Source organism: Selaginella moellendorffii, unplaced genomic scaffold (assembly GCF_000143415.4).
Source record: "Selaginella moellendorffii unplaced genomic scaffold, v1.0 SELMOscaffold_182, whole genome shotgun sequence".
Classification (NCBI taxonomy): domain Eukaryota; kingdom Viridiplantae; phylum Streptophyta; class Lycopodiopsida; order Selaginellales; family Selaginellaceae; genus Selaginella; species Selaginella moellendorffii.
This window is the reverse complement of record NW_003314442.1, coordinates 64,479-89,064: the sequence shown is the minus strand read 5'-3', so window position 1 is coordinate 89,064 and position 24,586 is coordinate 64,479. Positions and strand designations below refer to the sequence as shown.

The 24,586-nt window shown below is 54.4% G+C and overlaps 10 protein-coding genes across 16 annotated transcripts; 7 read left to right on the top strand and 3 right to left on the bottom strand.

Annotated features, from left to right (window-relative positions):
• Positions 1–30: 30 nt before the first annotated feature.
• LOC9637347 (guanine nucleotide exchange factor SPIKE 1) lies at positions 31–7,131 on the top strand. Its single transcript, XM_024667647.1, is given in 29 exon segments — positions 31–145; positions 195–360; positions 438–526; positions 595–710; positions 773–828; positions 888–985; positions 1,034–1,171; positions 1,227–1,487; positions 1,537–1,764; positions 1,819–1,986; positions 2,034–2,225; positions 2,281–2,324; positions 2,377–2,449; positions 2,496–2,657; positions 2,714–2,821; positions 2,877–2,914; positions 2,979–3,123; positions 3,174–3,300; positions 3,350–3,543; positions 3,600–3,730; positions 3,781–3,856; positions 3,905–4,015; positions 4,068–4,250; positions 4,296–4,673; positions 4,725–5,072; positions 5,129–5,461; positions 5,513–5,698; positions 5,759–6,727; positions 6,788–7,131. Coding segments are annotated over 29 exon segments (5,460 nt in total). The 5' UTR covers positions 31–58; the 3' UTR covers positions 7,043–7,131.
• A 96-nt stretch (positions 7,132–7,227) lies between these two features.
• Positions 7,228–8,633, top strand: LOC9637346 (GDSL esterase/lipase At1g71250). Its single transcript, XM_002994036.2, has 4 exons — positions 7,228–7,548; positions 7,603–7,730; positions 7,795–8,034; positions 8,093–8,633. The coding sequence occupies exons 1-4, from the start codon at positions 7,293–7,295 to the stop codon at positions 8,555–8,557; spliced, it is 1,089 nt and encodes a 362-aa protein (XP_002994082.2). The 5' UTR covers positions 7,228–7,292; the 3' UTR covers positions 8,558–8,633.
• Positions 8,634–8,640: 7 nt separating this feature from the next.
• Positions 8,641–10,830, top strand: LOC9637333 (vacuolar protein sorting-associated protein 36). Of its 3 annotated transcripts, XM_024667637.1 has the most exons (9): positions 8,641–8,882; positions 8,941–9,025; positions 9,086–9,869; positions 9,932–10,108; positions 10,167–10,260; positions 10,333–10,390; positions 10,442–10,511; positions 10,553–10,679; positions 10,735–10,830. In XM_024667637.1, the coding sequence occupies exons 1-9, from the start codon at positions 8,717–8,719 to the stop codon at positions 10,809–10,811; spliced, it is 1,638 nt and encodes a 545-aa protein (XP_024523405.1). In that variant the 5' UTR covers positions 8,641–8,716; the 3' UTR covers positions 10,812–10,830. The 3 variants fall into 3 exon arrangements, 2 of the variants coding, with proteins under 2 accessions (XP_024523405.1, XP_024523406.1); XR_002991361.1 differs by lacking the exon at positions 10,735–10,830 and having other exon boundaries at positions 10,308–10,390; positions 10,553–10,598; XM_024667638.1 differs by lacking the exon at positions 10,735–10,830 and having other exon boundaries at positions 10,308–10,390; positions 10,442–10,558.
• LOC9637345 (NPL4-like protein 1) lies at positions 10,784–12,280 on the bottom strand. Its single transcript, XM_002994022.2, has 2 exons — positions 11,182–12,280; positions 10,784–11,091 (listed from the first exon to the last, which is right to left on the bottom strand). Exons 1-2 carry the CDS (start codon positions 12,154–12,156, stop codon positions 10,831–10,833), a joined length of 1,236 nt encoding a protein of 411 aa, XP_002994068.1. The 5' UTR covers positions 12,157–12,280; the 3' UTR covers positions 10,784–10,830.
• On the top strand, positions 12,110–14,416 carry LOC9637344 (pentatricopeptide repeat-containing protein At4g02750). 2 transcript variants are annotated; one of them, XM_024667634.1, is made up of 2 exons: positions 12,110–12,319; positions 12,379–14,416. In XM_024667634.1, exons 1-2 carry the CDS (start codon positions 12,134–12,136, stop codon positions 14,389–14,391), a joined length of 2,199 nt encoding a protein of 732 aa, XP_024523402.1. In that variant the 5' UTR covers positions 12,110–12,133; the 3' UTR covers positions 14,392–14,416. The 2 variants fall into 2 exon arrangements, with proteins under 2 accessions (XP_024523402.1, XP_024523403.1); XM_024667635.1 differs by lacking the exon at positions 12,110–12,319 and having other exon boundaries at positions 12,437–12,528; positions 12,597–14,416.
• LOC9637332 (protein ELC) lies at positions 14,396–15,928 on the top strand. Its single transcript, XM_002994033.2, has one exon. The coding sequence runs from the start codon at positions 14,509–14,511 to the stop codon at positions 15,769–15,771; it is 1,263 nt and encodes a 420-aa protein (XP_002994079.1). The 5' UTR covers positions 14,396–14,508; the 3' UTR covers positions 15,772–15,928.
• LOC9637331 (hypoxanthine-guanine phosphoribosyltransferase) lies at positions 15,798–16,682 on the bottom strand. The gene is made up of 4 exons (XM_002994021.2): positions 16,548–16,682; positions 16,327–16,500; positions 16,112–16,276; positions 15,798–16,055 (listed from the first exon to the last, which is right to left on the bottom strand). The coding sequence occupies exons 1-4, from the start codon at positions 16,665–16,667 to the stop codon at positions 15,942–15,944; spliced, it is 573 nt and encodes a 190-aa protein (XP_002994067.1). The 5' UTR covers positions 16,668–16,682; the 3' UTR covers positions 15,798–15,941.
• A 12-nt stretch (positions 16,683–16,694) lies between these two features.
• LOC112343691 ((S)-ureidoglycine aminohydrolase-like) lies at positions 16,695–18,271 on the top strand. Of its 2 annotated transcripts, XM_024667645.1 has the most exons (12): positions 16,695–16,842; positions 16,895–16,985; positions 17,049–17,125; positions 17,183–17,222; positions 17,272–17,344; positions 17,403–17,488; positions 17,543–17,633; positions 17,688–17,744; positions 17,806–17,844; positions 17,897–17,967; positions 18,019–18,072; positions 18,130–18,271. In XM_024667645.1, the coding sequence occupies exons 1-12, from the start codon at positions 16,722–16,724 to the stop codon at positions 18,215–18,217; spliced, it is 888 nt and encodes a 295-aa protein (XP_024523413.1). In that variant the 5' UTR covers positions 16,695–16,721; the 3' UTR covers positions 18,218–18,271. The 2 variants fall into 2 exon arrangements, with proteins under 2 accessions (XP_024523413.1, XP_024523412.1); XM_024667644.1 differs by having other exon boundaries at positions 16,895–17,125.
• LOC9637343 (DNA excision repair protein CSB) lies at positions 18,071–22,206 on the bottom strand. Of its 3 annotated transcripts, XM_024667625.1 has the most exons (8): positions 22,090–22,206; positions 21,991–22,029; positions 21,507–21,926; positions 21,154–21,453; positions 20,736–21,093; positions 19,273–20,687; positions 18,839–19,225; positions 18,071–18,791 (listed from the first exon to the last, which is right to left on the bottom strand). In XM_024667625.1, exons 3-8 carry the CDS (start codon positions 21,600–21,602, stop codon positions 18,255–18,257), a joined length of 3,093 nt encoding a protein of 1,030 aa, XP_024523393.1. In that variant the 5' UTR covers positions 21,603–21,926; positions 21,991–22,029; positions 22,090–22,206; the 3' UTR covers positions 18,071–18,254. The 3 variants fall into 3 exon arrangements, with proteins under 3 accessions (XP_024523393.1, XP_002994066.1, XP_024523395.1); XM_002994020.2 differs by having other exon boundaries at positions 19,273–21,093; XM_024667627.1 differs by lacking the exons at positions 21,507–21,926; positions 21,991–22,029; positions 22,090–22,206 and having other exon boundaries at positions 21,150–21,356.
• Positions 22,129–23,973, top strand: LOC9637330 (probable protein S-acyltransferase 14). Its single transcript, XM_002994032.2, has 7 exons — positions 22,129–22,764; positions 22,832–23,087; positions 23,143–23,234; positions 23,290–23,416; positions 23,475–23,560; positions 23,614–23,679; positions 23,733–23,973. The coding sequence occupies exons 1-7, from the start codon at positions 22,576–22,578 to the stop codon at positions 23,856–23,858; spliced, it is 942 nt and encodes a 313-aa protein (XP_002994078.1). The 5' UTR covers positions 22,129–22,575; the 3' UTR covers positions 23,859–23,973.
• Positions 23,974–24,586: the final 613 nt, after the last annotated feature.

The following is a 24,586-nucleotide window of genomic DNA, read 5'->3' as shown; positions in this document are numbered from 1 at the left end:
ATGGTGAATGGTAGGGCGCACCTGCATTGCGTCCTAGCGTGCCTCTAGGTAGATCGCCATGGCAGCTCCCGGTCGCGGGCAGCGGTTCAAGAGGATGAGCCGGGGAGTGGCGTTCCCGTCAAGCGCCTTGGAGCTGGATCCACAGGTTTGTTCATCCTGGGGAGCTTATTGTTGATTGCTGGTGTTGGCTGCAGCAGCTGCAAGCAGATGCGGAGCACTGCCCCCATCTCAAGCTTGTCTTGCAATCCTACAGCTCGGCCTGGCTCACGGATGACGCCAAGTACGGCCACTACCAAAGCGTCTCGCGCCCTGCCTTTCACAATCAGATTTTCGAGGGACCCGACACCGATGTAGAAACCGGTAAGAGCTCTCTGCCTGCCCGCTGCCTCGTTCCCCCGCACTCACACTCTTTTGTTGATGCGCCTTTCCCTTGCAAGAGTTACACCTCTCCAACCTGCGCCAGGGCCCAAGCGCGTGTGACAGCGAAGAGGCCACCAATACTCCCGGGCGTACAAAGAAGCTGAAGGTGCAGTCCTCACTTTCTCGGTGGTGGAAGGAATAAATCCCCCCCCCCCCTCCCCTCTCTTTGTGCAGCAGCATCTCGGCCCCTCCCCTCTTCATGCTTACGAGCCTGCATTCAACTGGGAATCCGAGAGAGGCGCTATAAGTGGCCAGCGACTGCCGGAACCCCCTCCAGCTTCTCTTGGCAGGTTGTGGTGTTTCTCTGCATTTACCCTACTTAACTGTCTGTCGTCTTTGCTGTTTGCGACAGTGGTCTCAAGGTTGCCGTCAAGGTCTTACAACTCAAGCTTCAAGCAGGTTTCGTGGGTACGTTGGATCCGCCTTCGCAGCTGCAAATTTGCCTCACGCCTGCCTGTCCGCTGCAGAGCCAATCTATGGGAGCCTCAGCCTCTATCATCGAGAAAGGCGGGAAAAACTGTCTGAAGATTTTTATTTCGAGTTCCTTCCTGGCGAATTTTGCGAGGTTTGTGATGCGCGCATACTCCGCACCTAGTCTCACATTCTCATTCAGGGAACGGTGGCTATCCAAAGGCGTGCCATCTTTTCGGTGGATGCTCCTTCGGCATCCATTTGTATGCTTGTGCAGCTCGAGAAGCATGCAACTGAGGAAGGTGGCGTAAAATCCTCTGTGTATTCGCGTAAGGAGCCTGTACGTTTTTCTTTACTTGATCAGCTCTGGCCGTGAAGCTAACCGCTGTCTTCAGGCTCATTTGACGGAAAGAGAGAAGCAAAGGCTCCAAGTATGGGCTCGAATAATGCCATTCAAAGAGCCGTTTGCTTGGGCCACCGTCCCGTTGTTTGACTTGAGTGTAACTGGGGCAATGACAGGTATCTCTTCTCCAAGCAGTCCCCTCTCTGGAGCAGACGCGGTTGGGGAAGGGGGGAAGCGTCTTGGCCACCCCATCATGCTAGACGTTCCGGGCCTTAATCGTGTAAAGGAATGCTACAATGAAGACTGGCTTCAGGTTTGTAAAGGATCATTGCTGCCCGGCGCTCTGAGCCGTATGTTTGCAGGATCCGAAGAAGAAAGCTCATAAACCTATCAAAGCTACGTTGCGCTTTGAAGTCGAGCGCCTTGCCCCCGAGGATCTAGATCCAGACGCAGCATCAGTATGTAGCAGTCCTGACAACCAGGATAGTCAGGTCGGCGAGGCAGATGGAAGGAGCAGTGATGCGGATTTGGACAACAGAAAGAGACGGGTTGGGAACGTTGAGGTGAAGCAGCGATTGCTGCCTGCAGATGTAAGTGATGTGCTGTGGTGACGCGTTGTTCCTAACAATTTTAATCTTTCCCAGCATCCTCTTATGGAGTTTCGGCATTTTACAAAGAGTGAGCCTTTTACGCAGTCGATACACTGCCTTTACGTGTACCCGCTGTCTGTAACGTTTAGTAAGAAGAGGAATCTCTTCATCAGGGTGGAGGTCCGAAAGGATGACATTGATCTCCAGACGCCTGCAATGGAGGTATGTCTTGCATTTGTGAGCCAGATGCTTAGTTCTTCTTACACCAGGCTATTTACCCCCGTGACGCTGAATCCGGCATGCGAGAGTGGGCATATTCTCAAATTGCTGTGGCTTCTCGAACGGCATATTACCATGACGAATTTAAAATGAATTTGCCGGCGGTACTAACGGCACAACATCACATTCTGTTTACTTTATTCCACGTGGATCTTAATATGAAACTCGAGGCTCCAAAACCAGTACGCTGTTTTCCTTCCTCTAACATCATGTCTCTCACTTTTGGTATTGTTGCAGGTAGTCGTCGGCTACGCTATCCTGCCCCTCTTAGCTGGTGCTCAGTACGTGTGTTGAAAATTTGAAACTTATTCTTGATTGTCTCTTCGACAGAAGCATGCGCTTTTCTGATGCCAGCCTTCCGATCCTAAAGGATCTTGTTCCGCATTATCTTCAAGACTCTGTAAAGGTACTGTCGCAAATAGCTCACTGGTATCATATTGTTATTTCTTCAGGACAAAATTGAGCATTTGGAAGATGGGAGGGCATTGCTGAGGCTGCGCTTGCGTCTTTGTTCCTCATTATATTCAGTAAACGAGCGCATTAGGGACTTCACTATAGAATTTGATCGCCACATTTTAAGGGCCAATGCTCCCTGGGGCTCCGAGCTTTTGGAGGTTTGTGTTTGTTCGCCAATTTTATTGAAGAGTCCTAACACTTATATGAATACCAGCCAATCAACAGTCTGAAGAATGTGGATTCAACGTCCATGCTCCAATTTTTGCAACCTTTGATGAATATGTTGTTGCATCTGATCAGTGACAGCGGGGAAACCCTTCAGGTTAATGATGTGGAGTTCTATATTTGTGCTGTAAATACGTTTTTGCTGGTGCCAGGTTGCTGCATTTCGTGCCATGGTGAATATACTTACAAGGTCTGTTTTCTTTTCTTTTCTTTTAAAAAAATGGAATGTATCGCTCAGTTTTGAAACTTTTCAGGGTGCAACAAGAATCGTCTGACGGGGCCGAACGAAACCGCTATCTTGTTCAATTTATTGACTACGCTTTTGATGATTTTGGTGGGCGTCGACCTCCTGTTTACCCTGGATTGTGTAATGTTTGGAGGGGCTTGGCTAGAAGCAAGGTAGCAGTATCGGAACTTCGTTAGCTTGTCATGAAATAGTTTTCTTGCAGGCAAAAGGCTACCGAGTTGGACCTGTATATGATGACGTGCTGTCAATGGCTTGGGTGTTCTTCGAACTGATCGTTAGATCTATGGCTTTAGAGCAAGCTAGACTTTTCCCGGAAAACCTTCCTACTGGTCAGATTTTTCTAACTACCTTTCTTACCGATATTAACTTGCCTTGCAGACGAGGATGCTCCACCTTTGCAACTAACGGATGAAGTTTTTCGCTGCGTGTCAAATTTGTACGATTGCTTGCTTACGGAAGTTCACGATCGATCCAAAAAGGGCCTCAGCCTAGCCAGAAGGTTGAACAGCAGTCTGGCATTCTTTTGCTATGATTTACTTTCCGTTGTTGATCCCCGACAAGTGTTTGAGCTAGTAAGTTGCTTTGGTTACTTTTGCGTTTGCTAATCGAGGCCTTCTTTTTATTGTAGATTGCGCTGTACTTTGACAAGTTTACGGGTGTTTGCCAATCTTCTTTGCACGAGTGTAAGCTGACTTTCTTACAAGTCATCTGCGACCACGATCTTTTTATTGAAATGCCAGGAAGAGACCCTTCTGAAAGGTACGGACATATTCATTCTTACAAGCGTATTTAATTTGTTGTATTTGCAGAAACTATCTTGCTTCAAGCCTTATGCAAGAACTTTTCCTGACATGGGATCACGATGATTTATCACAAAGATCGAAGGTAGATTTGAGTTTTCGTATTTGGGAGCTCTAAAGCGTTTCTGTAAAGGCAGCACGCATTTTGGTGGTCCTCACATGCAAGCACGAGCTCGACTGCCGCTACCAGAAGCTCGAGGACAAGCTGTACATATCACAACTGTACTTCCAACTTGTTGGCATGGTATGTTCCGATTCAAGCTTTATAACCTCGTTTTCTGAAGGGCGTGCTTCAGATTCTGGATGAAATGCCAGTGTTTTACAATCTTAATGCGACAGAGAAACGAGAAGTTCTAATTTGCGTTGTACAAATTATCCGACATCTTGATGATATGTCATTGATAAAAGCATGGCAGCAGAGCGTCGCTCGTACGAGACTTTTCTTTAAACTTATGGAAGAATGTCTCTCCCTCTTTGAGGTAAACTCTTTTTCTACGAAGTTACTTTTCCCATTCTCCGTGCAGCATAGGAAGATGCATGATTCCTTGGGTGGAGCTTTACCAATGCAAACACCGGAAAGCGAAGGTGCATACTCACCCAAATACTCTGATACGCTGTCGCCCGCAGTTCATACTTTTTTTAGCCAAGCTTCTCGACAGGAGCTGAAGGTGAGGTGCTGAATCTCAGGCAAAGCGATAACTAAGACCATCATTTTACAGTGGATGCAGCCTCAAGCAACTCCGGAAAATGGTCACCTGTGGAAAAAGCCAAGTCCTCATTTAAATTCTCCAAGTCAGCCCTACTCTCTACGAGAAGCTTTGGCGCATGCACAGTCTTCTCGAAAAATGGCATCGAACAGAGCTCTTCGCGAGAGCCTGCACCCAATGCTGAGGCAGAAACTCGTAAGAAAATGGATTTGATGTTGCTCTCTATATTCAAGCTGAACTGTACAGGAGCTTTGGGAGGAGAACCTTAGCACTTCAGTGAGCCTACAGGTGCTCGAAATAGTGGAGAAATTCATAGACGTTGCGTCTGTGCACAGCATTGCTACTGACTACGTAAAGCTGGATTGTGTCACTGCTATTTTTACGGGATTCTTCTCCCACAGCCAACCTCTTATATTCTGGAAAGCATTCTTTCCTGTCTTCAACAACCTCTTTACACGTCATGGAGCGACGCTAATGGGCAGAGAAAATGATCGTTTCCTGAAGCAGATTGCGTTCCATCTCTTGCACCTTGCCGTGTATCGGAACGACTCGATACGAAAGAGAGCTGTTGTGGGCCTTCAAATTCTTATTCGGGTGAGCTCTGTGTCTGTTTTCTCAGGTGTTTCTAACGTGTTTGATGCCAAGTGCAGAGCTCCTTTTATTACTTTCAAAGTACAGCCAGGTTGCGCGTCATGCTGACAATAACACTCTCAGAACTAATGTCTGAAGTGCAGGTCACCCAGATGAAGCCTGATGGCAGTTTTGAAGAGAGCGGCGAAGCTCGCCGTTTGAAAAGATCACTGCAAGAAATGGCTTCAGAAGAAATAAGTGATGGCCTGTTGAAAGAATGTGGTCTCCCGGCGAATTGTCTAGATGCCGCGGTTGATGGAGATCGTGATAATCTCTGGCGGTGGTCGGAAGTTCGAGAAATGTCTGTGGCCCTGCTGCAAGCTCTGGATGCAAGTATCGAGCACGCTCTCCTGGTACGTGCATATTGCTACTTCGCTGTGTGGTTAACTGGAGTAATGTTTCAGGGGACCATAATGACAACGGACAAGTATGCGGCAGCAGAAAGTTTCCACAGCTTGGCAGTCGCATACGCACATGTGCCTGATTTACACATAATGTGGCTGCTTCACCTTTGTGACGCCCACCAAGAAATGCAGTCGTGGGCCGAAGCTGCGGAGTGTGCTGTAGCCGTAGCGGGCGTCATTATGCAGGTATAGTTTAGCTGCAAGGGCTACCGTTGCATGTTCACACTGACGCATGGGTGTCTACAGGCTTTGGTAGCGAGAAATGATTTAGTTTGGGGGCGAGATAATCTGGAGGCGCTCCGCAGGATCTGTCCGATGCTTGCCACCTCAGTGGAGGCATCGGCTGCCGAAGTAGAAGGCTATGGGGCGTCGAAGTTGACGGTGGATTCAGCTGTCAAGTATCTACAGCTTGGCAACAAGCTCTTTGCGCAGGCCGAGCTCTTCCATTTTTGTGCGGCGATTGTGGAACTGGTGATTCCTGTGCACAAGAGCAGGAAAGCCTATGGTCAGCTTGCCAAGTGCCACACATCGCTGACGGCTATTTACGAGTCAATTGTGGAGCAGGAGTCGAGCCCGCTGCCCTTCATCGATGCGACATACTACCGTGTCGGCTTCTACGGGGAACAGTTTGGGAAGCTCAATCGACGGGAGTACGTATACAGGGAAGCCAAAGATGTGCGCCTGGGTGATATCATGGAGAAGCTGGGCCACATCTACGAGCTGGTTCTGGGTGCCGACCAAACGCTGCACATAATACCAGATTCGCGCCAGGTCAAAGCCGACGAACTAGAAAGTGGCGTGTGCTATCTGCAAATAACTTCGGTGGATCCGATATTTGAAGGCGAGGACTTGGAGAGTCGGAAGGAACGAATAGCTGCTCGACCATCGGCTTGCAGCTGTGCTCGTGTGTTCGATCACTTTCTGTTTGATACACCGTTTACCAAAAACGGCAAGTCGCAAGGCGGACTGGAGGACCAGTGGAAGAGGCGGACGGTCGTGCAGACGCACGGCTCATTTCCCGCTCTGGTAAACCGGCTTCTCGTGATCAAATCGGAGTCGAGAGAGTTCTCTCCCATAGAGAATGCCATAGGCATGATCGAAGCGAGGACGGCTACGTTGAGAAATGAACTCGAAGAGCCTCGCAACTCCGAGGGTGACCATCTCCCTCGGCTGCAGAGCTTACAAAGGATCCTTCAGGGCAGCGTTGCAGTACAGGTAAGCGTTGGGGTGGTGTTTTTCTAGTACTGTTGTGCTCATGGCTCCTTGTACTCTCAGGTGAACAGCGGTGTGCTAGGAGTATGCTCGGCTTTCCTTTCTGGAGAGCCAGCGACAAAGCTCCGGTCCCAGGAGCTCCAGCAGCTGATTGCTGCATTGCTAGAGTTTATGGCTGTGTGCAAGCGAGCGATACGCATCCACTCGAGGCTCATCGGGGAGGAAGACCAAGATTTCCATTCGCAGCTGGTGAATGGCTTCCAGTCTCTCACTGCAGAACTGTCACACTATATCCCGGCCATTTTATCAGAGCTGTAATTGGATTATAGTGTAAGTAGTGTACATTATTTTGGAACTTTTTTGTACGAAGTAACTTAAGTTGTTTAAAGGACCGCCACCTTTTCAAACATCATAAGCAAATTGCCTGCTGCCCTTTCTGATTTGCATTCATGTGTGGACGTGACATGCACAGACGTGAGATTTAACTAGTAGAATGAATGTCCTAAGCATTGGTAGCCGAGCCCGCCTTGGTCTTTGTTGAGCTCTCCAAAGAAGAAGAGGAGCAGAGATGAAGTGGTGTGCCAAGGCCATCCACGGGCGGCGCCTACTCCTCGTCGTCTTCCTCCTCGTGGGAAGGGCAAGGGCTGCTGCCGCCGGGGCCCTGGTTCCTGCTATGTTCATATTCGGGGATTCCCTGGTGGATGTGGGGAACAACAACTATTTGCTCACCCTCGCCAAAGCCAATGTTGCACCCTATGGCATCGATTCACCTTGGGGTGCCACCGGCCGCTTCTGCAACGGCAAGACGGTGCTGGATGTTGTGTGTAAGTAGTATCTACCTAGTACTGTTTTGTCCTGCCGCCTCATCTTTTCTGCAGGCGAGCTCATTGGATTGCCATACGTGCCTGCGTTTCTGGACCCAAGCACCAAGAACGCCCGCATCCTCAAGGGTGTCAACTATGCCTCTGGTGCCGGCGGCATTCTGGACGAAAGCGGCAAGAACTATGTAGGTGATTCAAGGTAGGGTAGCCGTGTGGATTGCATTTTGATCCCCCCCGCTCTGTCTGCAGATTGAGCGGATATCAATGTCGCAGCAGCTGCACTACTTCCAGCAGACGCTGTCGGGCCTCGTCCAGCAGCTGGGCAGTAGCGGCTGCCAGCAGCTCCTCTCCGATTCACTCTTCGCCATCGTCATTGGAAACAACGACTACATCAACAACTACTTGCTGCCGGACTCGGCCACCAGGTTCCGCTACAGCGAGCGCCAGTTCCAGGACCTGCTCCTGGCTGCCTACGCCCAGCACCTGACGGTGAGCATATATGTGGCGCCCTCAAAGCGTGCTAAGATGGAATAAACGTGGTGTGTAGGAGCTGTACCGCCTGGGGGCGCGGAGGATGGTGGTGGCATCGCTGGGCCCGCTGGGCTGCATCCCGTCGCAGCTGGCGCAGAAGAGCAGCGACGGGGCGTGCGTGGATAGCGTCAACCAGCTCATGCTCGGCTTCAACCTCGGCCTGCAGGACATGCTGGCGTCGCTCCACTCGCTGCTCCCAGGCGCCCGCATTGTGTACGCCGACACCTACACACCCGTTGCCGCCATGGTTGCCACGCCTGGCGCCTACGGCATGGAGAGTGTCAACCGCGGGTGCTGCGGGGGTGGGAGATTCAACGGCCAGCTGCCCTGCTTCCCCAGGCCAATCTCCAACATGTGCTCCAACAGAAGCAACCACCTCTTCTGGGACCCTTTCCACCCCACCGACGCCGCCAACGTCATCCTCGGCCACAGGCTCTTCCAGGCCCTCAAGTCCTCCTTCGGCATCGGGTCGGGGGATTGATTGTTTTCCTTGAGCTCTGTCAAACTTGATCTTGACATTTCCCATTGTTAAATGAACTGACTTACTACTTAGGGCACACAGCAAAATGGAGGAGGATGCGGTGGTGGTCGAAGGCGTGGGTGAGGAGGAGGAAGAGGAGGAGGAAGAGGATGCTCGCGAATGGGACGAGCAGGTGCGCATGAATGGGGGTGCCGTGGAGGAGGAGCTGCTCTCACCCGCCATGTCCCTGCCCTTCCCGGTGTCGAGGCTGCGGCGGCTGATCAAGAGCGAGAACGATATAGCCATGGTGGGCATGGAAGCCATTGTGGTGATTGCCAAAGCCGCGGTATCGTGTCCGTGTCTCTCTTGATGCGATCTCTCTGTTTGTCTTGTGTATGGCGCAGGAGCTCTTCCTGGAGCAGTTCGTGGAGGATGCATTCAAGGGCATGGCCGGGGAGGACAGATCCACCCTCGTGTACAAGGACCTGTGTGAGTGGAAATTTGCCTCGTTTTGTGCTTCAGACCGTGAGAGTGAGAGGGTTGCTGCAGCTTCCGCGGTGTCGTCCATGGACAAACTCGAGTTCTTGGCGGACTTCGTCCCGGACAAGGTGCCGGCTTCCAGGGCTCTCGCGGAAGCACCCTTTCAGATATGTTGATTGTCGAGAAATATATTAGGTCATGCCATTCCTTCCCAATGGGCTCGGGCTCGAGGTGGGCGGAGCGGCTGCTCGAGAGTGGCGCGCTGAGCGACGCGGGCAGGCCGCTGTTGGGGCCCGGAGAGGTGGAATGCCAGCTGCTGGATGGAGTGGACATTGAAGTGGTGGACAGCGGGGTGGAGGGCGATCCACTTAGGTCTGGCCTCCTCATCCTCACCAATGCCCGGATGTTTTGGGTGCACCAGCACTCCCGATCCGCCTTCTTCCTGCCCTTGTCCTCGGTGTCGCGGATCTCGGCTCCCCGAAAGGGCCTCAAGTCCGTCTTCTCTTCCACCCTGCGCCTCAGGGTCTATGTGTGGACTTGTGCCAACGGCAAGCTGTGCCTCCAGGGAGCTGCTGCCGCGCACAGCTCCGTCACGCTCCTCCTTTCCTTCCGGGGCCACGCCAGCAGCTTCGACAACCTGGTGTCGCAGCTTGGAGCGGTGTTGCAGTCGAGGGCATGGGAAACTCTTCCCGCGGCCGCCGTCAACCCCTCCACAGCATCCGCGTCCACGCCCTCGTCCCACTGGAATCCATCCCGAGCTGGAGTGTCTGGCATTTTGAGAAAGGAGCAGGAGCAGTGGGAACAAACAGATAAAAACCTGCAAGAGGCCTTCCACGATCTCAACGCGCTCATGGTGCTTTCCAGTCAAACGCCTCTAAGATTTGATAGATTCTAGCCTCGTCCTTGTTGTTTCAGGGAAAAGCGAAGGAGATGGTACTACTTGCTGATAAGATGCGTGCCCGGCTCTTGACAGAAGGCTCGGCATCGGGATCACAGCAGGAGCTCCACGACTTGCTGCTGAGCGTTGGCATCGCATCGCCAGTTACCAAAGAATCAGCGGGTGCACTCTACCACCAACAGCTTTCGCGACAGGTGAGTGATTCGATCTCGTTCGCGCATGTCATGCGTCTAGCTAACTTTGGCCCTCAAGTTGGCCGACTTTGTGGGGAGCCCTCTGCAAAGCGCGGGAGGGATGCTGGCTCTAGTTGATGTCTACTGCTTGTTCAACCGCGCGAGGGGAACAGGTATACGATTGTGGCTCCCTTGTTTTTGAAATCTGGCACGTCGACAGTGGAATTCGCTTTGGCTTCGCGTAGAGCTTATATCTCCCGAGGATTTGCTCCAGGCATGTGACCTGTGGGACAGACTCGACGTGTAAGCCCAGGCTTGCCAGCCGTTCGCACTCGACTGACTTGACTTTGCCAGGCCCGTGATGCTGCGCCGCTTCGACAGTGGAGCCCTCGCCATACAAATCAAGTCCAAGAGCGATGACGAGGTACGTTTTTATTCTCCAACTAGTGCTACATTTGGTTGCAGGTGGTGGCGAGGATCATGCGTCTCGTGGATGACTTGCGCACTGGCGTTGGTGCGAGGGAAGCGGCAAAGTGCCTGGGTGTTGCTCCAGCTCTTGCCAAGGAGCACCTCTTCTCTGCAGAGGCTCGAGGTACGCATGTAGTCTCCGCGCGCGCCCTGCCGCTGAGCCTTGTGTCGTGTTTTAGGCTTCTTGTGCCGAGACGACGGTCCCGACGGTCTCAGGTTCTACACCAATTTTTTCAAGGACGCTCAATTTCCATAAAAATAGTGTCTTCGTCCCATCAGTAGGAGTGATTGCTAGCCAGCGAGTCGATGAGAAGCTGGTAGCCATCGGGTACCGAGCCCTGCGTGGAGATTGCCTCAGTCAGCCGAGGGATGTCGGTGTCGATGTCCAGGGACTTGGAGAGGAACAGGAGCAGATGGAAATCGGAGATCCTTTGCACGTACGGCCGGCTCTTGTTGCTGTCGAGGTGGCTCCGCAGCGATTCAAAGCTGGGGAGCGTCAGCCTGTTCTCGATGGGGAAATTGCACGACAGGGGACCCTGCATGCACAGACAGATCGATAGCGCTTCAGGGGTCAGCACGAGAGAGAGAGAGAGAGAGAGAGAGAGAGAGAGGGTACGCCGTCTCACCTGGTGGTCGAGGATCTTGACGGGCACAAGGAAGAGGACGTTGTCAACGTCCCTGGTATCCTTGCCCAGGATCACCACCTCCTTGTTCATCCTCGACAGCTTGGGATTCACATCCTCGGCGTCCTGGACAAACCAGCCCTCCTTCCACAGCTTGATGCACTGGTCGCTGAGCTGGAAGGACTCAAACTGGACGTCGCCATTGGCCTCGAGCTTGACCAGCGCCGTGGTCCAGGCGTCAAAGTTGCTCTCGGCGTGCAGCTGGGCAGCCTGGCGGATCTCGGCGTTGCTCAGCGTGTAGTCGGCCTTGCCCTGACTGATGGTGTGCGTGAAGATGAAACCCAGGCGCCTCATGCCCAGGCCCGCAGCGATGCCGTCGGCCCGCCTCTCCTCGTCGGGGTCTCGCAGCAGGAGAAGGCCGTCCTCGCTGCCCTGCTGCGGAGGCTCGTAGATGAAGTGGACCAGGGCATCCCCTTGCTCCGTGACGCTGCCATACATGAAGCCACCCCGCTTGACGCCGAAGGCCAGCGTCTCGTGCACGTAGTGTTGGAACGCGTTGGCCGCCGCCCTGTCGAAGCTGAGCGAGTTGCAGTGGGCATGCTGCTGCCGCTCCACCCTCGTCTGCCTGGCGATGAGGTCGTCCATGGTCATCTTCTTGCCAAACGCCCCCGACGGCGTCACCTTTGGGCCGGCCACCTCCCGCTTCCCGCTGTAAAACAGAAACACAACGGATCCGTGCCCGATACCTAGCGACGACAGCGCAGCCGAGGGATCCCTCATGTCCGCCGCCATGAGCGCAGCGCCACTGGGATCCTTGGCCATGAGCAGGGACTGATTTCTCGACACATACTGGGCGCTCACCGGGACCTGGAGCTCCCGCTCGATAGCCATCTGCAGCTCCAGCACCGTCGCCTTGGGGTGAACACTCACTCTCTCCAGCCCGTCGCGGCTGCGGATGCGCACCACCGCTGCCGCCATCACCACCAAACTCTTTTTTTTAGGGCTTGACAGGCAAGACCATGGCTGTCATGGCATGCCATCGCTTTGGAGTGGAGCTGTGGAAGGAGCAGAGACGGGAATGGAGGCGGAGGGCATGCCCCAAGCCGTCACGCAACCGCAAAAGGGGGAGTCGAACCATCAAGTTGGCTCTGGTTCTTCTCCACTTTGTTTGATTGGCCTCACCTAGTCTGTTGATGGCAGCTGGAACGAGACTTGCCACATCTTGCAAGCCGAGGAGCCACGCCATTTCTCGCGACCCGTGCCGCTGGCGGAGATGGTGGAGTTTTTGACCGGCCTGTGGGAGGTACTATCAGCCAAGGCCCAGGAGGAGGCCAAGGAGCGCAAATAGATGTACGTACTATGTGCCTGGACCATTGCAGCAATTTCACCTGCTCCTACTCTGATGCCCCTGCCACCAGCGAAACCCCATCCAGGATGGATGCCGTCTCCTGGCTCCCACTAGCTCCCACAACGCACCATGCGCTGCAGCATGAGTGGGCTGCGGCGATATCCAGATGCAGCAACGTTGAGGAGGGAAGGGCGGTGCACGCGCGCATTGTCGCGGCTGCTAGACACACCGATGTCTACCTGTGCAATCTTGTCATTCATATGTTTGGCCGCTGTGGCAGCAGTGGTGACGCCAGGCGAGTGTTTGCTACCGTCCGCCACCCCAACGACCACTCGTGGACGCTCCTCCTTGGCGCCTACATCCAAAGCGGGAATGTGGAGGCGGCCAAACAAGTACTGGACGCAATGCCGCGGCCAAACGTGGTGGCCTGGACGCTGCTCCTCCAAGGATATGCCGACAAAGGGCACCTCGAGGCTGCTAAGGCTACCTTCGACGCTATGCCACAGCCCAATATCGTAAGCTGGACGGCGATGCTGGCCTTGTATGGCAGCAATGGCAACGTCGAGGCAGCTCACCTCATGTTTGATGGAATGCCACAGTACAGCTTGGTGTCGTGGAACGCGCTTTTATTTGCATATGCCGCATCAGGGCATGGTGAGAAAGCAGAGCGCGTGTTCAATGCCATGCCGGAGCACAACCTGCAAAGCTGGTGCAGCATGATGAGTGCGTTCAACGAGGCGGGGAACGGGGAGCGTGCTGCCGCGCTCTTCCAGCAAATGCCGGGCAGGGATGTGGTAGCGTGGAACAGCCTTCTGCGTGCCCGCATTGTGACGGGGGACTTGGACGCCGCCAAGACCACTCTGGTGCACTATATGCCACAGCACAACCTAATCTCTTGGAACACTTATATGAGTGGTCTCGCGCAGCATGGCGCGGCTGGGGGTGGCACTGCTGCTGCTGCTGCCATTCTGGACGAGGCCGCCGGTGTGTTTGATGCCATTCCGGAGTGGAACGTGGTCACCGTAAACTCGATGCTTTCTTGCTATTCTCAGGCCGGGAGGCTGGGCGACGCCAGGCAGCTGTTTGACTGCTTGGGCGGGAGGCAGGACTTGGTACTGCACACGACAATGTTCGTGGCGTATGCCCAGAGAGGGCATCTGGAGGAGGCCAAGGTGCTGTTTGACAAGCTGCCCTATTGCAGCCTGGTGTCATGGAACGCAATGGTGGTGGCTTACGGGCAGAGCGAGGACGTCCATGGAGCGCATCGCCTCTTTTCCCAGGCGCCACATCGCAACGTCGCCACCTGGAATGCGCTCTTGAGTGTGTATGCCCGAAACGGGCATCTGTGGGCAGCGCGGGCCTTGTTCGACGTCATGCCCGCCCGTGACTTGTTGTCGTGGAACACCATGCTGGCGGCGTATGCGCACCTGGGCGGTGACGACGAGTGCGAGCGAGGCACGGAAGTGGTGACAAGCATGGCCTGGGAGGGCACGGCGCCCGACGAGGTGAGCTATCTGTGCCTCCTAGTTGTGTGCAACCACTTTGGGCTGCTCCACACCGGTTGCCGCTACTTTGCGTCCATGGCGAGCGACTACGGATTGCAGCCGGGCAAGGAGCACTACAGTGCGATGGCAGGCATCCTGGGGCGACTGGGGCTGGTGCATGAGGCGGAGGGGCTCATCACGCTCATGCCCTGCGCCGCCGACGCCGTGTCGTGGACAGCTCTGCTGGGCGCTTGCCACATCCACCCCAGCCGCCAGCAGCTGAGGCGCGCCCACGAAGCTGCCAAGAAGGTTGCGGCGCTGGAGCCCCACAGCGTGGCGCCGCACATTCTCCTGTCCGCCATTGCTGCTCCTCACGAGTAAAAGGAGCGAGCAAGAGTTTAGGGTTTGTGTTGGCCGCCCTAGGCTAGGTAGGGGAGTGGAACAAGCGCCGGCTCGCGGGTAAGCTCAATCGTGGAGGGAGAGGAGGGAGGAGGGGCGATGCCGTCGATATCGCCGGGGCAGACGTCGTCGCACGCGTGCGTCCAGTTCCTGAATTCGGTACTGTCGCGCCCCAACGCGCTGCCGTACGAGGAGGAAGTGAAATGGTCCATCCGGCAGCACCTGGTGAACGTGATCCAGCACTTCCCGGGGCTCCAGGCCCGCACAGCCGGCTTCACGCACAACGATGGCCGCCAAGCCAATCTCCTCCAGGCGGATGGCACCATTCCCATGTACTACCAGGACGTCAAGTACAACATCCCCGTTACGATCTGGCTCACGGAGCCGTATCCCCGCAAGCCGCCGCTCGTCTACGTGAGTCCCACACGGGACATGATCATCAAACCTCGCCATCGCCTGGTGGACGCCTCGGGGATGGTCTCGGTGCCTTACTTGCAGCAGTGGGTGTTCCCGCGTTCCAATCTGGTGGAGCTTGTCCAAAATCTCAGCTTGCACTTTGGTCACGACCCTCCGCTCTACTCGAGGCCGTCCACACCCGTCCCGTCTCCACAGCAGCAGCAGCAGCAGCAGCAACTCCAGCAACAAACGCAACCCCAGCAGCAACCACAGCAGTCGTTCCATGGAATGAATCCAATCTACAGCAGCAACTCTCCACCACCTACGTCGGCGGCGCCCATCCCGTATCCTCCTCCCTACTATCAGCAGCAGCAGCAGCAGCAGCAGCCATCGACTCGTACAGAGGACCCGGCGTCCGTGTTTAAGAGGAACGCTGTCAACACTTTGGTGGCACGGGTGCAACAGGATGTGGTAAGCTTGCGGAGCTCGTTCGAGGTAGAGATGGACGAGCTTTTTAGCGTGCAAGCGTCTCTGAACAAGAGAGCCGAGCAGCTAGGCAAGCACTTACAGGAGCTCCAGCACGAGAAGGAGGGCCTAGAGCAGCAACTGCAGCTGCTGCTTACCAACACGGACGTGCTGGAGACGTGGCTGCAGTCCAACGACGGCCCCAACGCGTCGGGCGACATGAACATAGACGAGGCGTTCGAGCCTTGCGACGTGCTGTCGAGGCAGATGTTGGAGGCGAGCGCCGAGGACCTGGCGATCGAGGACGTGCTCTATTCTTTGGACAAGGCAGTGCAGGAGGGGGTGATCACGGCGGAGGTGTACCTCAGGCACGTCCGGATGCTGGCGCGCGATCAGTTCTTCTACCGAGCTACTTCAGCCAAAGTGAGGACGGCACAGATGCAAGCACAGGTTGCTGGCATGGCAGCCCGGGCTGCTCCTCCGCCCTACGTCTCCTCGTGAGGCCGTGCCGCAGGGGACATGGAGTATAGGAATAACAGGGAGGTGGTGGTGTATTTATGTTTATTTGCTGGGATCCATCCAGACGAGACGCAGAGTGGCGGAGGCAGTTCGTTTGTGCATAATTACCTATGATAATCTGATTCAATATTGCGATTCACCACAATGCACAGTCAATCGGACTTGCAACTCTGGTAGACTTGAGGTTTGAGTACTCCCACGTATGGGAGGTTTCGGTAGTGCTCCGCGAAATCCATGCCGTAGCCCACCACGAACCTGTCCGGGCACTGGCACAGCGGTTTTACACAGTTTATTTAGACTGGATTTTGGTCGCAAAACACACCTGGAAGCCAGCATAAAGCCTGCCGTTGCTGGGGAGAGTGAGGCCGACCCTCCGCCGGCATACCTTGTCCAGCAGCGCACACACAGAGATGGAGGCAGCTCCCCGCTCCAGCAGATGGTCCACCAGCGCTGACAAGGTGACCCCCGTGTCGATGATGTCCTCCACCTTTGCGTATGAGAATGGTTATAGCTTTAGCTATGCAAGAGCCGGCTTACCAGGAGGATGTGCTTGCCTTTAACGTTGATCTTGGCGTCGCACGACGAGACGGTGGCCACGCCGCTCGACTGCGTGTTGTTGCCGTAAGACTGCACCCGGATGAAGTCGACGAGGACGGGCAGCTTGAGATGGCGAGCCAGGTCGGCCACAAGCATGAAAGCTCCGGTGGCCACCTGCACACGACGACAGTCATTCTCTACAAAGTTGGCTGCTTCCCTACCCCGAGAAGAAGCAGAGGGGTGTGGCTGGCCAGGTCGCGGGAGATTGCGGCCGCCAGCTCCTTGACCCGCTGCTCGATGTCCGCCGCCGTCCACAGGACTTGCTCAATGTCCGACTCCATTGTTTAGGTTTGCTGCGCTGCCAAAATATCTGGTAACCAAGAACAAGGAAAGATATGTCTCTTGTTCCGCCGCTGCTGGTGCCGCTGCTGCTTGTGCAGCTACGACTAGTATTTGGCAGTGCAGGGACGTGTCAAGCCCACATTCGAGACGACATCAGCTCCTTCCAGTCTCCAGGTTTTTAGTGTGTTTTATTATATGGCTTTGAGACGAGGCCCTTCCCTCCCAGCGGACTTGCCAGGATTCACCCGGAGCGTGTACCAACGGGACCATGCGCTTATCACACCCGAGAGCCAAGTTTTCAGTGCTCTTCCCGGATGGTCTGCAATTGCCTCCTCTCTCCTCTCTCTCCCATCTCATCACTGTTTCCATCACGTTTCTAGGACCAATGCTCAAGCAGCTTACCTGGTCACGCCAGCGATTGGCTCGCATTTCACCATGTACATTGCACGCATGGAAGGTAAATTCATGAATCATGTTCATGCCTCACAGCTGATAACGTGTGTCTCGGCCTCAGCTTCCTCATCTTCGGCCCCTCCCTTACCGGGTGTTGAGAGGTACGCAAGAGTAACATTTAGGGAGAGACGTCTAAACATCAAACCGCAGGCTTGTCTTTGTCCTCGCGGGCAGCGTTCTCTTGACCACGCACAATGTGATGGATGACGAGAACGAGCTCTCGGTATTTTCCCGTCGCTAGTAGTACTTCATTTCCACTGTGTATGGTGATTTGTGCGCAGGTGAACTCGTATGCGTATCTCCCACCACATTTTAACCACACCCTCTACTCAACTGCGCCTGTAACCTTTCTCGTCTTGGAACGCAGGCGGGTCTCCCTTCTTCCTTGAATGACCGAACAACATGTCGTCGTGGTTTGCAGGTATTTTGCATCACAAGCCCTCGACAACCAGCGTCCCCAATTCCTCGTTGGAAATGTCGATGATCGTCCTCTTCTTGAAACTCCCGGGGAGGTAAGCAGCTACACCTTGCAAGCTTAACACACTGTAACTTTTCTGAGTTTCCAGGTTTTTGATCTGCGAAAGTTGCTACCCTCGGACGCAATCTACGACTTCAACGTCCATGTAAGTGTCAAACTTTCATGTCGCGTCTAACAACGCAAGAACGTTGACCTGCTGGTCACAGATTATGGATTTCCAGCCTGGAGAGTACTTGAACGTCAAGGCAAGTTTTGGATTCCCTATGTTGCTACGCTTACCGTGGCGATGACACCCAGGAGGTTCACTATTTTCAACACGGCTTGTTCCTGCTCGAAGGTCGGGGGATCTACCGGCTCAGCAATCAGTGGTAAAACAGTTCCTGCATCATCTCCATTCTCTCCATCTGTCTATACTGCAGGTATCCCGTGCAAGCAGGCGATGCCATCTGGATGGCTCCATTTGTCCCACAATGGTAAAACTTTGCCTATGCACCGTGTTTATATCCAAGTCTGGCTGTTAAACAAAACAGGTATGGAGCGCTCGGACGGACGAGGTCCCGATACTTTTTGTACAAAGATATCAACAGAGATCCTCTCCTGCATCCTTACGGCTACTGAGAGAAAGAATGTGGAAAAAATGTCCCGTCCATGATATCTAGTCGTGTTTCAGAATCCACCTGGACTCCCCACCATCCTTGTTCAAGGCCGCTATCTCATTCAGCAGCTGCCTGAAAAGCGGTAGCTCCGCTTGTGACAGCTTCAGCTTGAAGTGCTGAACGACTGTCGTCGACAGTGCACTCCCGCCGTGGCTCCTCAGAAACCTCTCAAGCTCGCTACGTAGTGCCTCTCGTTTGCTTTCGACCGCACCTGCTTGGCGTTGCCTCATCTGAGCCAGGAGCTCGACCGAGCTGAGGGCCCTGCTGCTAGATGCACCTGGCGTCCCCGGGGGTGGCGCAGGAGACATCAAGCGAGAATTCACGGCAGCTCCAAACCTCCTCCGTCCACCACCTGGAGCCCCAGCAGCGCCTGAGTTCCCTGTCCACGTGGGAACAGCCACGTCGTCTCGCATTCGTATTAGCCGAGACTGCTGGAGAGCTTCGGCAGCTCGTTCGGCCACCCTGCTCGCTTCAAAGTCCACCTTCACCCGTTCGGGATCGTTGACAGCCAGGATTGCATCGTGGTCCATCGCAGACTAAAGCACACACACGTTAAACCTGGAGACTTGGAAAATGAACTTACGTGTATTCCGTTGGCCTGCATCAAGCTCTGCAGAAGCCTGGACTCATCCGCACCATCTTGCTCGTCTCTTGTGATTTGGTCACCTTCCTCGCCACCATGTGCCGCTTCTTTGGCGTCGCTTTCAGCCGCAGCGGGAAGCTTTAACTCTGGAAACAAGTTCGATGTCTCCGTTTTGTCTCCCTCCGCATCTTCGTGCAGCACGAACAAATCTCGCATGTCTTTGGACTTGAATACACGCCGTTGTTGGGGATCCCGGAGGATTTTGTTCGTCAAAAACTGCTTGTATATTTGGCGATGGTACACCTTCTCTTCAATCGTTCCCCTGGTAATTAGACGGTAAACAATAACGTCCTTTGTCTGCCCGATTCTCCAAGCCCTTTCTCTAGCCTATTGAAGAGAAAGTCGGAGCAAGTTATTGAAAGGACTAGCCATACCTGCATGTCAGTCGAAGGGTTCCAGTCCGGATCGAAAATAATAACTCTGTTCGCACCAGTAAGATTGGTTCCCAGGCCCCCGACTTTGGTAGTTAATAGGAAGACGAAAACATGTGAAGACTCGTTGAATTCGTCGATTAGAGCCGGCCGCTGCTTCACAGATGTGGAGCCATCCATTCTCCTGTATGTATACCCCTGTGACTCTACAAAGATCTCAACGATATCCAGCATCTGTTGCGTCTGGCAGAAAACAAGTACTCTGTGCCCCTGATCCTTCCACGAGTTGAGGACCTGACTGACCACCATCAGCTTCCCACTTCGATCTGGTAGGCCGTAGTCGGCATGCTTCTCGCTGGCCTCCCTCTCCAGAAGATCAGGATGGTTGCAGATCTTCCGCAGTATGTCAATGCCGTAGAGTGCGTTCTTGCTCCCCTCGAAAATGCGTTCCACGTCTGAGCTTGCTAAGAAGGCACGGTAGCAGGCGCGCTGCGTCTCAGTCAGGCTACAGAAAAGAACGTGCTCCGTCTTCTTGGTGAGCTTGGCTTCAACATCGGACTTCATGCGGCGGAGAATGTAAGGCATGATCAGATCCCGAAGGGTGACGGCACACTTGTAGGCAGTGGAGACCTGCAACGATGTCGCATTTGCATAGCCACCGATGGATATAGGTAGAGCAAACTGGGCCTGGAACACTGGAAGGACTCCCAGCTTTCCAGGGAAAACGAAGTCGAAGAGAGACCACAGCTCTGTAAGCTTGTTTTGTATAGGAGCACCGGTCATGATAATGCGGTGAACAGTCTGTAGCTGCTTGCAGATGAGAGTTGTTTCAGCGTCTGGATTCCTTATCCTGTGCCCTTCGTCCAGTACCGCATATCCCCAGTCTATGTCCAGCAGTGTATCTTTCAGCAACCGGAGCTGCTCATAAGTCGTCACAATGAGACCAGAAGGCGACCGGACAGTTTTTTCTACAACCCCGTCCCAACGAGCTAGTCTTGCATCACGCCTCGCGTCGCCACTGTCATCTCCGCTTGCATCGGAATCCTCCGCCTCCTTCTTCTTCCCTTTCGGAGCAGCCGACTCGTGCACAACTTGCACGTCGAACTTGGGATACCACTTTTCAACCTCCCGCTTCCACTGGAAAGTTAGTGTCACGGGACAGACGACAATGCTGGGCGAGTACATCCGACTGTGGTGTAAGGCAGCCAGAAATGCAATGACCTGTACCGTTTTGCCTAGTCCCATCTCATCACCTATGATCCCCCCTGTTTTTAGAGAGTGCAGTTCCCACAGCCACTTGACTCCAGTTTTCTGATAATCGAAGAGCCTGTCGTAGATATCTAACGGAATCCTGAGCCCTCCTTCCAGGATCACGTCGTCGTCGCATTCCTCATCATTAACGTCGTTGTCGTCGCCATCTAAGTAAGCCACGAACGAGTTAATAAGATGAGATAACGATGGCATACCGTCGTTGTCATCTGCTGCCTGCTCTGGTAGCTTGTGAGGCTTTTTCCGCCTCCACTTGGACTCAGGCAGCGGCCGCTTGCGCTTCTTCCTCCTCCCAACGTCAAGTGACTTTGGAGGCCTTCGAAACTCACGCGTCGGCGCCTCGAGCGTTGGGAGCTGGGCCGGATCGAGCAGCTTGGTTGTTGCTCGAGAGCGAGATATTGCGGCCAGCGACGCGACGGCATTAGAGAGGCTGGTCTCGGCCAATCGGTCCCGCTCCAGCGACTGTCGATCACTTAGCGTCTGTACTCGGCGCTCGAAGCCTTTGATCCTGTCAAACGGCGTCAGTGCCCCGGTGCGGATGAGCCTGTCGCGCTCCTGGAAAGGCAAGCGTCCCCCGTCGGTGATGGAAAGAAAAACTTGAGCTTAGTTACCCACAGTCTCAACAAGCCCAGAGGCTGCGTCCAGAGCTGCGTCGAGGTCGTTGTCTTCCAGGAGGCAAGAGCGTTGTTCTTGTGTGGAAGGTGACGCTCCATCCAGAGACTTCAATCGGGCTCGCAGCTTTTTCTTCTTGGAGTTGAGAGAGTGGAGACGGTCGTGCGCGAGAGTGGTGTGGAGCTCACCACCGTCCTCTTCATAACGCTCCAGACCATTCTCCACAGCGTCAATCTCCTTCTGCAAGACAGTCAATTGCTTGGCAATAGCCTCCGGGTGCTCGCCCCCGCCGCCGCCATCAACCTAGCAAAGCAAACAGTCTCGAAAGGCCGTAGGTAGCGGAAGAAGGATCACACCTGGTGGTGCTGCGCAGCAATGACATGGCGCTCGACGTCCTCAGCTCGTGCAGCCGTCACGCCCAGCCGCTGCAACAGCTCCTCGTCCTCCTCCATCGCCAAAAAGACCAAATGCCACTAAGCCCTAGAGGGCCCTTACTTTGTTATTTAACAGTGAAAGATGAAAAAGCCAAGCCAGGGCGTCTTTCGTGATTGTCTCGCTTTCCGTCCGGTGCGGACTTACTAAGACTCTTCGACCTTGGATTCCGCAGTCTTCTTGCCACTAGGGGGCGACGAAAACATGAAGTAAACTGCACAAGCCACAGCAACAAGGCCAGCTCCCATCGCTATGCTCTTGGTGGGCAGGTCCGGGTCTGCCTTTGGCACTCGTTCTTCTGTGGATGCCGAGGATGCCGCAGACGAGGCCTCCTCCTCGCTTGCCTGCCCACCAGTGAGGAGTGAGGATTGATTGAATGTCAATGCAGCAGCACGCAGCAGCACTCACCTTCATGCGGGCTTTTTCGAGCTTTTCCCTCTCCATTCTCTGATCATACATGATCAAAGCGACATGAGGACTTTTTGGCCAGAAACAAAGCAAGCAAACCTTTATATACATGTTTTCCGCCGCCTTCTCCTCCTCGCTAAGCACGCCTCGCGTGTCGGCATAGGTCCGGCGGATCAAGACGCCCCCTCCCGTCAAGCGCTGCGCAGCTCGCCTCATCATCATCATCGTCGTCGTCGGCGCCGCTCGCTTCTCTCAACTCTCCCTAGGTCTAGAAGCAAGGAGAAGACCTAAAGCGCAAAAAGGGAAGGAAAATGCAAAGGGAAGGGGGGTATATTCCTTGGCGGCTGGGAATGGAAGCGTGAACAGGAGGAGCGAGCACAGGGGCGAATCTTTCCAGCATTGTCGGTCACTCTCACAGCAATCAGCAATGTGTGCCAAATCCGGGCGCTGAATGCGGCGGTGATGAGAGAGTTCTAGGGTAATTTGCAGAGGAGGTAGGGCGCGGCCCTCGCGTTGCGCAATCTGGCCTGTAGCGGCAGTGGCAGCGGCCGCAGCTGGTGGGCAAAGGTTGGTCACAGGAAGTTGATGGCATGGAACGCGTTCAAGCTTTGCACCGGTCTCCGGGTCGTGGGATCCGTCATGATCCTGGTGGTTCTGGCCGTTGTCTCCGTCTCCTACTACGCCATCGTCGTCGCCAATTACGGCCCCGATCTGTTCAAGGCTGGATATCACGCCCCGGTTGCCGCGCTCGTCATTGTCGCCTTCCACCTCTTGGTAACAAGAATACTTTCTTTGCATTGAGTGTGCATTCCATAGCTCAGAGCTTTCTTCGATGCATCAGCTGGCAATGGTCCTCTGGTGCTATTTTGCAGTGGTGTTCACGGATCCAGGGAGCGTCCCCTCGGACTGGAAGCCCGCCTCCGCGAATGAGGATATGGAAGCACAGAACACGCTCCTGTCATCGCTGCCCGCCAACTCGGCCGCAGTCCTGACCGCGCCCACCACCCAGATGAGCACCAGCCTCGACAGCTCCAGGATGCGCTTCTGCCGGAAGTGCTGCCAGTTCAAGCCTCCGCGCTGCCACCACTGCTCCGTGTGTAAGTCATGCCCATGCGCCTCAAACTCTTTCGCTAACTTGCCAGTGCCATGCAGGTGGACGATGCGTCCTCAAGATGGACCACCACTGTGTCTGGGTTGTCAATTGTGTTGGTGCTCGCAACTACAAGGCGTTTCTACTTTTCCTGGTACGACGGGTGCCAATCATCCTCCTCTGCATGTTGACGTCTGGATATTGTGCAGTTCTATACATTTCTTGAGACATCACTGGTGTCGCTCTCGCTACTACCACACTTCATTGCATTCTTCACAGATGCTGATGACGAGCCTGCTCTTCCCGGGACACTTGCGACCACCTTTCTCGCATTTGGTCAGTCGTTGCGGTTTCTTTCTCATTCTGAAACTCGCCCTTTTCCTCTTGGCTTCAGTCCTAGATCTGGCCTTTGCACTCAGCGTACTGGGTTTTCTCATCATGCACATATCTTTAGTCGCTGGAAACACCACCACCATTGAGGTTAAAGCATAACTTCCTTTCCAAGTGTTTCCTGCTCAATGCTGTTGCCGCAGGCTTACGAGAAGAAAGCAACTGCAAGATGGCGCTATGACCTTGGGCGTAGAAAGAATTTCGAGCAGGTAGGCAGGTTTGCATTTGTTTTGGATTGCAAGAGCTTCACCTCCGTTGGCAGGTTTTTGGCACAAAGAAATTGTTTTGGTTCCTTCCCATGTATGCGGAAGAGGATGTTAGAAGAATGCCAGTGTTCAAAGGGCTAGAGTATCCTGTGAGATCGGATATGGAAGGCCAGGAGTTTTGAATCAAAAGGCACTTTGTATTTACCGACTGCTCCTTTAATTCAACAACACGCGCGCGCGCACACCCAGCAGCTCGCTCGACCGAGACAGTTGGTATGCTGCGGTTCTTTTTATCTACACTGGGAACTTACAAGGCTGTTTGTGCTCAAGCCTGACATGTCCACAGGTGGTTGATGCTGGGATCTGGAACAAATGGTGGTAGCCAATCCGCATCAAGAGTGTCGGCTGAGATGAGGCTCGGTACAATGTCGATATCGTGAAAGCGGCCCGAGTTTCTTCCGAGGCCGAATGGTTGAGCAGAAGCAGCAGCCACAGCAGCGGCGGCGCCAGCGTGGGGTTGAGCCGGGGAGAGAAGAAGATGGTGATTGAAGTTGGAGGTGGTGGAGGAGTGCCGCTTGCGAGGGGTGAGCTCCACGCATCCGTCCGGGATCCAGGAGTCATCACACAGATCGTTGATGCGGTTGTTGCCCGTGAGGCACTGGACCAGCGTGCGGAAGTTCTCGGCATCGGTGCGGAAGATCCTCGGGGAGAAGATGTGCACCACCTTGAGTGGCTGCGCTCCGGCTGGCGAGGAGGGGCGAGAGGAGCAAGGGGAGGAGGAATCCATGGCGAAGAAAGGAGAAGAGAGAAGGGGGATTGATTGGTTTCCGAATGTTTAGACGTGTTAATATATACAAGCAGGGTGATTCTGCGCTTGTTCGTAGCTTTGACTGGGGTGCCTCAGTGCGGG